General features: G+C 47.1%; 1 protein-coding gene across 1 annotated transcript in view; it reads left to right on the forward strand.

Annotated features, from left to right (window-relative positions):
- Positions 1-10,469, forward strand: part of fat3a (FAT atypical cadherin 3a) — a 129,503-nt gene that overhangs the window by 48,125 nt on the left and 70,909 nt on the right. The window contains exon 2 of the mRNA XM_087176679.1: positions 1,657-4,977. Within this exon, the coding sequence (XP_087032805.1) occupies positions 1,674-4,977 (3,304 nt within the window). The 5' untranslated portion in view covers positions 1,657-1,673. The remainder of the gene's footprint in view (positions 1-1,656; positions 4,978-10,469) is intronic.

Here is a 10,469-nt window from a genome sequence, read left to right on the forward strand (position 1 = left end):
GATTTTTGCGTTGATGGAGCAGCCCTCCGCTCAGTCTTATCTGTGTTGATCTGAGGTGGTGTGACCCCTCCATCTCTGAGGAGAGCTAAGTGTCAGATCAGAAGCAGTGTGAAGGTCTGAGATGATCTGACCCACTTACAGGGACACTGTAAATCCATGTGACGACATGGAGGAGCAGGATGTTTCAGAACTGTTGAATTAAAGCCTCTCTCTGTTTGATGTTAAAGTGTGTGTTTACCATGAGTGTGAGTGTAGGAGTTTCTCTCTCTGATGTTTCTCAGCCTGAAATAATGAGGCGGTGGGTGGCTTAATGCAGGAGAGAGGAAGTCGTAGCCTCTTGTTGTTGTTTGTCAGAAGCTGCTGTGAATACAGAGGTCTGTGTCTGCTTCACACACACACACACACACACACATTCACACACACACACACACACACACACACTGAACCTCCCCACGTCGTCCTGTCCACTCCTCACATCAGGTTTCCTCTTCATCACACTGTCACTTCTCCCTGGGAACGACAGAGTTCTGGGAGGGAGAGAAAGAAAAGAGAGAGATGAGGAGGTGAAGGAGAATTCATGGCTCCCAGTTCTACAGTGATTAATCTGTAACAGGCGGGGGGGGGCAGCTTTGTCCCCAAACAAAACCAGCATTGTAGAGAGCAGTGAATGTGCAGCCAGGAGTTAACACAGAGAAAACGCACACACACACACACGCACACACACGCACACACACGCACACACACACACACACGCACACACACGCACACACACACACACGCACACACACACTGAAGGTGACACTGAGACGACAGTTTAAGGTCAGACGGAGACTGAAGTGATTTTCTTTGTATTTAAACTCAGTTTCTTTGTTTCTGGTCAGAGAAGACAAAATGTTTTTTCTCAGTCAGAAGAAAAAAAATCTTGTACTCTTACAGGAGTGTGTGTGTGTGTGTGTGTCTGTGTGTGTGTGTGGATTTAGCAGTGTGTTATTATCAGTGCGCTCGGACACAGTCTGTGTTTTCCCGCCCCATCTCTCCATCCCTTGTGGAAAGTGCCGACTCATCAGAACGCAGACCGCCGTGGCGCTGCTCCGGCCACAACATGGCTGTTCCGGGATCAGGAGCCCAGAGTGGCACATATTTGTGGCTGCGCGTGTTTTTTCTTCTCCTCTCAGTTTCACAGCCGTATCTGATCTTGCAGATATTACATGGTTTCAGACTCGGGCTGCAGTGTCCTGTGTTTGAGGAGGAGGGTTATGACAGGGTCACGGTGCAGCAGCCCATCATTTGGTCCCGGGCAGTTATTTTCTTCACTGTTTGTTTTGGTGTTGCTACACTCCTCCTCCGAGCCGTACAATTATTTTGTTCCTCCTCAAACCGCCGCTGGTTTTTCACAAACTTGCAATTGACTGTCAGTGTCCAGAGACCACACAGTGATGATGTCAGCCTTCATTTTGGTTGCCCAGTAACTGTGGATACCCCCCCCCCCCCCCCCCCCCCACTTCCAATCAATCTCAGTGGTCCGATGGGTAATTAGCAGCCCGTCAGGCCTGGAGGTGAAGGGTCAAGTCGTGTATATGTGGCTCGCCTTCTGTTGCTGTAAACCCCTCCCCCCTGTGGCTAACCTTTCCCTCCATTTCTGTTTCTCTGTTTCAGGAGCGAGTGATGATGGGATGGATGTGAATATGGGCCGGTGGGCAGGCGTGCGAGCCCCTCTCCTCGGCCTGGCCCTGCTGCTGCTGCTCCTCAAGCCCCCGCCCTGCTGCAGCCTGAACATGGCGGGGGCGCCTCAGGATGGACCTCACTTCGGCTTCACTCAGGCCGTCTACCACGCCACCGTTTATGAGAACTCAGCGGCGCGCACCTACGCCAACAGTAAAGTTAAGATGGGGATCCACCTGGCCCAGCGCTCCTGGGAGATCCGCTACAGGATCACGTCGGGTGACGATGAGGGGCTCTTCAAGGCAGAGGAGTACGTGCTCGGGGATTTCTGCTTCTTACGCATCAGGACTAAAGGTGGAAATGCCGCCATCTTGAACCGAGAGATCCAGGATAATTATGTGTTAACAGTGAAAGCTTCAGTCAAGGGGGAAGCCCTCCTTGAGACCTGGACTAAAGTCAGCATCCAGGTGTTGGATATGAACGACCTCCGACCTTTGTTCTCCCCCACCACGTACTCCGTCACCATAGCAGAGAGCACACCTCTCAGGACTAGCATAGCACAAGTTACCGCCACTGATGCAGACATCGGCTCCAATGGGGAGTTTTACTATTTCTTCAAGGAGAAGATGGAGCTGTTTGCTGTCCATCCCACCAGTGGAGTGGTGTCTCTGAGCGGGAAGCTGAATGTCGATGAGCAGAACCGCTACGACCTAGAAATCCTGGCGGTAGACCGTGGCATGAAGCTGTACGGGAATAACGGTGTCAGCAGCACGGCCAAGCTTTTTGTCCATGTAGAGCGTGTGAATGAGCACGCCCCCGTCATGAATGTGGTCACTCACATCCCCTCGTGGCTCGATAAAAACCCTGTGTACGCCATGGTCACTGTGGAGGACCTAGACGAGGGTTTAAATGGAGAGATAGAGTCGGTGGTCATTGTAGGCGGAGACCCCTCGGAGCAGTTCTTCGTAGAGAGATCTGAGGAGGGCGAGTTTTCCATCAAGGCCTCTGAGTCGGTGAACTGGGAGACCTTTCCTTACGGCTGTAACCTCACTCTGCAGGCCAAAGACCGGGGAACACCACAGAAGTTCTCTGCTGTCAAGGTGGTCCACGTCACGGTGAGGCGGCGGCAGACAAGGGAGGCTAAGTTTGTGCAGGAGCTGTATGAAGTGAGTCTGAATGAGATTTCCCCCCCAGGTACGATAGTAGAAGCCGTTAAAATCTCCCCGGAGCCTGACGACGCAGAGTACATCCTGGCACCTTCAGCTGATTCAGCGTTTTTCCAAATGAACACGCTGACGGGCGTCATCTCCACCACCCGCTGGTTCACCCAGGTGACCCAGGACGTCTTCAACCTGGAGGTGTTGGAGATAGACAGCGAGCTCAAGGTTAAAGTGCGGGTGACCATCGAGGACGCCAACGACAACACGCCAACCTTCGCTCAGGCCTCCTATGAGTTCTTTGTGAATGAAAGTGTCCCGGTGGGGACCAGCGTGTTGACGGTGTCTGCTGTGGACGAGGATGAAGGAGAGAACGGGTACATCACCTACAGCATCTCCAGCCTGCAGCCGCTGCCCTTCAGGATTAACCAGTTCTCCGGGATGATCAGCACCACTAAAGAGCTGGACTTCGAGTCCTCACCCGAGAGCTTCGTGTTTGTCGTCCGAGCGTCTGACTGGGGGTCACCTTACCGACGAGAGAGCGAGGTCAACGTGACCATCCACCTGGAGAATGTGAATGATAACCAGCCGCTGTTTGAGAAGGTGGCGTGTCAGGGGGTCATCTCCAGAGATTTCCCAGTGGACGAGGCGATCACCACCATGTCAGCGATCGATATCGACGAGTTAGAGCTGGTGAAATATAAGATCATTTCAGGGAACGAATGGGGGTACTTTGATCTCAACCCAGATTCAGGTGTCCTTGCACTGCAACATTCCCTCGCCACAGCCAGTCCAAAGAACGGCGTCTTTAGTCTGAAAATAACCGCCACAGATGGCGAGAACTTTTCCGACCCTATGTTCGTGAACATCTCAGTGGTTCATGGGAAGTCTCCTCCCAGAGGTTTCAACTGTAAAGAGACCCGGGTGGCCCAAAAGTTAGCTGAGAAGTTACTTAAGAAGTCCAAAGCCAGCACCAAGCCCAAAATAGAAGAAGGTTTCATCGACCTCTTCTCCGTCAATCGGCAGACGCCCCAGTTCGACAAAGCGTTCCCCACAGACATCGCTGTGAGGGAGGACCTGAAGGTCGGCTCCAGTGTGTTCAAGGTCAACGCCTACGACGGCGACACCGGCTTCAACGGTCAGATCCTGTACTCCATTTCAGACGGAAACACTGACAGTTGTTTCACCATTGACATGGAGAGCGGCCTCATCAGTGTCTTCCTGCCGATGGACCGAGAGAAGAGAGACCGCTACCTCCTCAACCTGACCATCTACGACCTCGGCCTGCCTCAGAAAACCGCCTGGCGTCTGCTGACGGTCTACGTTGAAGACGCTAATGATAACGCTCCACAGTTTCTACAGGAAGGAGGCTACAGAATCGTTATACCTGAGAACACCGCCATAGGTACAGATTTGATCCAGGTGGAGGCCACGGACAAAGATCTGGGATCTAATGGGGAAGTAGTGTACTCTGTTCTGACCAGCACCACCCAGTTCAGCATCAACTCCACCAACGGGATTGTGTATGTTGCTGGTCAGCTGGACCGGGAGTTTGTTTCTACCTTCAACCTTAAGATCGAGGCCCGGGACAGAGCAGAGAGAGGGAGCCAGAGGTTTTCTGTGGCCACGTTGAAAATCATCCTGGAGGACGTGAACGACTGTCCCCCGCTCTTTATCCCCAGTGTGTACAAAGCCAGGGCTCTTGAGGATCTCCCTGTTGGAACAGTGGTGGCTTGGCTAGAAACCCAGGATCCAGATCTGGGGTTGGGGGGCCAGGTCAGGTACTCTCTAGCCAACGACTACAACGGATGGTTCGAGGTAGACCGGGCCAGCGGGGCGATCCGGCTCACCAAAGAGCTGGACTACGAGACCCAGCAGTTCTACAACCTTACAGTGAAGGCCAAAGACAAAGGACGGCCCGTCTCTCTCCTCTCCGTCACGTTCGTGGAGGTGGAGGTGGTGGATGTGAACGAGAACCTCTACGCCCCCTACTTCTCCCACTTTGCCCTGACTGGATTAGTTAAAGAGAATGCCCGGATTGGAACTACCCTCCTGCAGGTCACCGCGAACGACGATGACTCTGGCAGAGACGGAGAAATCCAGTACTCCATTCGTGACGGGAGCGGTCTGGGACGGTTCGCCATCGACGAAGATACAGGTGAGTGTTTGTCCTGTCATGTGCTTTTAATCAGTTAAAGAGAGTGGAGGACAGCACGGGCCAGTGACAGTGTCACACTGGTCCGATCTATTATGTAGTGAACCTTTGTCTTGGGTCTTTGGCTCAAAGATGTTTGACTTGGACTTTAAGGTCTTGTCTTAGTTCTGTTGCTATAGAGGCTTTTTACTGGAGGTCACCAAGACCATAGGTGGAGTTTAAAAGGTGGAGGACCTGCTGTTTAACAGATGAAGACAGAGACTCCTTTCATTGAAGGCCCATAAGCCAATGCTAGGAACTTGTATGTTGTTGTCACTGCACCACATTGTACTCTTGTTTACTATCTCAGTCTGATCCTGCGATATCATTTCACATACATGGTAACAACTGAACAGCAACAAGAAGAGTTAAAGGGAAAGAATCAGAGACAGATGGTGAATCAACAAATGATCTCTCCTCCGTCAAACAGAAAAGTAAAATTGAGCATCTCCTGATTTCAGTTCAGTCCTGAATGTTCGATTGTTAGAATTAAAATAAAAAGTGCTCTGAGAATGTGTTATTGTTGCAGCGTTGGATGTGGGCTGTCAACATTTTTGAGATTTTCAAGTGGGCCATGAGTTATAAAAGGTTGGGACACTGCCTTAGAGAAAATACGGTGTGGAGATGGTATAATGTAAAACATTATGTCTCGCTGTCTGGTGGAGGCTGAATCATTTTATCTTCAGATCTTTTCACCCAGAAAACCTGATTTCTTATCAACTGGTGTCAAATGAGGATTCATGCATAATAGTGTGAATAAAAGGGCCGGGTGCAGAAATATTCATGACATTAGCAGCACGGCATGTTGTTGTTTTCTGTGCATGGAGGGAGCACAAAGTGGATCACATAGTCATCAGTCTGATATCATACTCCTGTCTGTATGTTGTAACACCTCCACCTGCCTGGGCTCCGTCAGCCGAGCCTCTCTACTGATTTCCTGTGTGAAACAGCATCTGCTCTTTTCCTCTAAAGGTTAATGTTATGTTTTATAAGTCTAATCATTTATTTTGATGATACTGAGGCTGTGGACCTCTGATATATGCTACAGGAAGTCCTTCTGATTCATCTTCAAATTAAAACATGATGGTTTAAATAAATAAAATGTTTGGATCAGTCATTGGCTGAGCATCGAGGTGATTAGTGAGAGCTGACCTCACAGTGTCCAGGTTATCAGCTGGTTCTGCTGAACCAGGATCAGCCCCTCAGGCTGTAACTGGTCTGTAGTTAACAGTGTATTGAAGACAACATAAATGCATTATAGACGTTAGATTTTAGTATATAAAGAACATGACAGTAAGATGAATATAATCCTCCCCTGTTGAGTGGATGGGCTGTATGCTGGAGCGAGTGAGTGGGTGATAACACGAGAACAGCTCTGTGTAAGTGCAGTCCATTTACCTTCTCCGTTTACACTCAGAACAGGTCGAAACAACACACCTGTATATATGACACAGTCCACTACACTGCAGTTAACTGCAGCTAACTGCTATCAGCTGCTACCTGCTGCTACCTGCACCTAACTGCAGCTAACTGCTAACACCTGCTAACAGCTGCTACCTGCTGCTACCTGCTGCTAACTGCAGCTAACTGCTAACACCTGCTAACAGCTGCTACCTGCTGCTAACTGCAGCTAACTGCTAACAACTGCTAACACCTGCTAACAGCTGCTACCTGCTGCTAACTGCAGCTAACTGCTAACAGCTGCTACCTGCCACTAACTGCAGCTAACTGCTAACAGCTGCTAACTGCTGCTACCTGCTGCTAACTGCTAACACCTGCTAACAGCTGCTACCTGCTGCTAAGTGCACCTAACTGCAGCACCTGCTAACAGCTGCTACCTGCTGCTAACTGCTAACAGCTGCTACCTGCTGCTAACTGCACCTAATTGCAGCTAACTGCTAACAGCTGCTACCTGCTGCTAACTGCAGCTAACTGCTAACAGCTGCTAATTGCACCTAACTGCAGCTAACTGCTAACAGCTGCTACCTGCTGCTAACTGCAGCTAACTGCTAACAGCTGCAAACTGCTGCAGACTGTCGCTAACAGCCTCTACCTGCTGCTAACAGCTAATAGCTGCACACTGCAGCTAGCTGCAGCTCTACAGAGATAGCAGTTGCTGCAGCCTGTTGTGGTGAATGGCAGTAGATTGTGTTGACGTGGTTTCCATGTTGCTGAGTGTTCAGTGTCTTTTGTGTAAAACTGTTCCAGAGACTGAAAGTCAGAGTTCACCCTGACAGACAGAGGAGAGCTCTGTTATTATATTCTAACAGTCACAGCTTCTTCTCTGATTCAACACCTGTGGCTGAGCATAACCAAGAAAACTACAGACACAGTGCTTTTTGTTTTGAAATCTGTTTTTTTTTAAATGTGTTACTGTTCTGGTTGTTTTCAATAAATGCTGGTGTTTCCAAAGCCAGTGAGTAATCATGTTAAATGATCCTGATCTCAATATCGCTCAAAAATAATTATTATTCAGATTTTTGCGTTGATGGAGCAGCCCTCCGCTCAGTCTTATCTGTGTTGATCTGAGGTGGTGTGACCCCTCCATCTCTGAGGAGAGCTAAGTGTCAGATCAGAAGCAGTGTGAAGGTCTGAGATGATCTGACCCACTTACAGGGACACTGTAAATCCATGTGACGACATGGAGGAGCAGGATGTTTCAGAACTGTTGAATTAAAGCCTCTCTCTGTTTGATGTTAAAGTGTGTGTTTACCATGAGTGTGAGTGTAGGAGTTTCTCTCTCTGATGTTTCTCAGCCTGAAATAATGAGGCGGTGGGTGGCTTAATGCAGGAGAGAGGAAGTCGTAGCCTCTTGTTGTTGTTTGTCAGAAGCTGCTGTGAATACAGAGGTCTGTGTCTGCTTCACACACACACACACACACACACACACACACACACACACACACACACACACACACACACACACATACACAGAAATTCCCATTAGTAAATTTAAACATCAAGTACTGACCTGATGATCTCTGTGCTGCGATTAAACAGTGTCTGTTATAGAGTTTACATTATAGAGCTTACATTATAGAAAGACACACACACACACATACACAGAAATTCCCATTAGTAAATTTAAACATCAAGTACTGACCTGATGATCTCTGTGCTGCGATTAAACAGTGTCTGTTATAGAGTTTACATTATAGAGCTTACATTATAGAAAGACATTATACAGTTTACATTATAGAAAGACATTATAGACTGTATGGTTGAAGACATTGAACTCTTCTCACTTCCTGATAACTTTATATCTTAATATAAATCTTAATATTCTCATTGACTTGTTTGGAATCTCAGCTGATTGTTGTCTGTTCATTTCTGGTTGAAACCACTCGGTACACAAAGATGGCCGACTCTCAGTATCGTTCATTTGTATTTATGAAGCACTTTTTAAAAACAACAATGTTGACCAAAGTGCTGTAATAATAAGATTAAAAGTACAAAAAGATGGGGCGTCGAGTGGCGCGGTGGGTTGAGAGGCTACAGCCCTCACTGCAGTCGGCCCCCGGTTCGAATCCCGCACGGCCCTTTACTGCATGTCATTCCCCCTCTCTCTGCCTCCCCATTTCCTGTCTCTCTCTACTGTGCTATAAATAAAGGCATAAAAAGTCCAAAAAATATACTTAAAAAAAAAAAAAGGCCACGTGTAAAAACAACAACAGTTGTTCTCTCACCTCAAAAGCTGAAGAAAAAGTGCGTTTTAAGAAGAAGAGGCTTAACTTGTAAAGGCATCTCGTTCCAGAGTTTGCGAGCCGCAACAAACAGAAGGATTTTGAAATTGATCCTGAAGCGCACAGGTAGCCAATGGAGAGAGGTTAGAATGGGGGAAATGTGCTCTCGCTTGTTTGCTGCAAATAAAAGGCGAGCAGGTGGTAACAGGAGCCTTATAGTAAAGTATAATACACATCATCATTTATTAATGACCTATGATGTATGAAAACTCATTGGGTAGTGATCATGAATTATTGATGTTTGGATCTTGTTATTGACTAAACCTGTATTTAGATTTTAATATTTTATGTCAGAGTTCATTCACATTAAATCTGATTCCTTCCAAGTAAAAAAAAAACAGAAGCTGTGATTGATCAGCTGTGATTGATCAGCTGTGATTGATCAGCTGTTATTATCTTTAAAATATCATTGATACAAAGAATTCAAACGTTCAAACTTCCTGATTCAAATTCAGTCCATCCACCATCCGCTCATGATCCAGTCTCCAGTCTGGACCTGATCCCAGTGGGTACTGGTATCTACTAACCAGTCTGGGTCAGACCAGAACACTGATCCATTGACTCCATCAGAGAAAGTGTGTTTGATTTCTACATCAAGACTTACTAATAATAAACATTTAACCAGGAAGTGGCTTCAAGCCTGTTACTGCTGAGGCCTGTTTGTGGGTTGGCCCTGTGGAGGACACACACACACACACACACACACACACACACACACACACACACACACACACACACTCTGCAGAATGTAGGCTAGATTTCCTGCACTGAGGAAAAAAACACTGGTAATGATAGCCTGTGGCTGCCCTCACTGCAGGGCCAGCCAACACACACACACACACACACACACACACACAGACATATATACACACACACACACACATACACATATATACACACACACACACACGCGCACACACACACAGTACTATTGTGTTCCTTCAGGTGTTGTGTATTGGTGAACTTGAGACAAACTCAAACTTGTGTGTGTGTGTGTGTGTGTGTGTGTGTGTGTGTGTGTGTGTGTGCGTGTGTGTCCCAGTTTGTTGTTACATAATTAAATAAACTTGATGAGCCTTTTGTTCTGTCTGGACATGTAAACTCATTATGTGTAAGATCTAATGAAGCTTGTAGTTCAGTGGCTGGAAGCAGAACAACACAACAACAACACAATGACAACAACCACAACAACACAACAACACGATGACAACAACAACACAGCAACACAACAACACAATGACAACCACATCAACACAATAACACAGTAACACATCAACAACCACAACAACACAATAACAACACAATAACACAGCAACACAACAACACAATGACAACCACAACAACACAAAAACAACAACACAATAACAATAACACAGCAACACAACAACAACAACAACAACACGATGACAACAACACACATCACATTCATCACATTCATCATCCATCACATTCATCATCCATCACATTCATCATCCATCACATTCATCACATTCATCATCCATCACATTCATCATCCATCACATTCATCATCCATCACATTCATCACATTCATCATCCATCACATTCATCATCCATCACATTCATCATCCATCACATTCATCATCCATCACATTCATCACATTCATCATCCATCACATTCATCATCCATCACATTCATCATCCATCACATCCATCACATTCATCATCCATCACATTCATCATCCATCACATCCA

The sequence above is a fragment of the Seriola lalandi genome, unplaced genomic scaffold (assembly GCF_002814215.2).
Source record: "Seriola lalandi dorsalis isolate HSWRI2012SDOR001 ecotype SW California unplaced genomic scaffold, Sedor1 jcf7180002054564, whole genome shotgun sequence".
Lineage (NCBI taxonomy): Eukaryota > Metazoa > Chordata > Actinopteri > Carangiformes > Carangidae > Seriola > Seriola lalandi.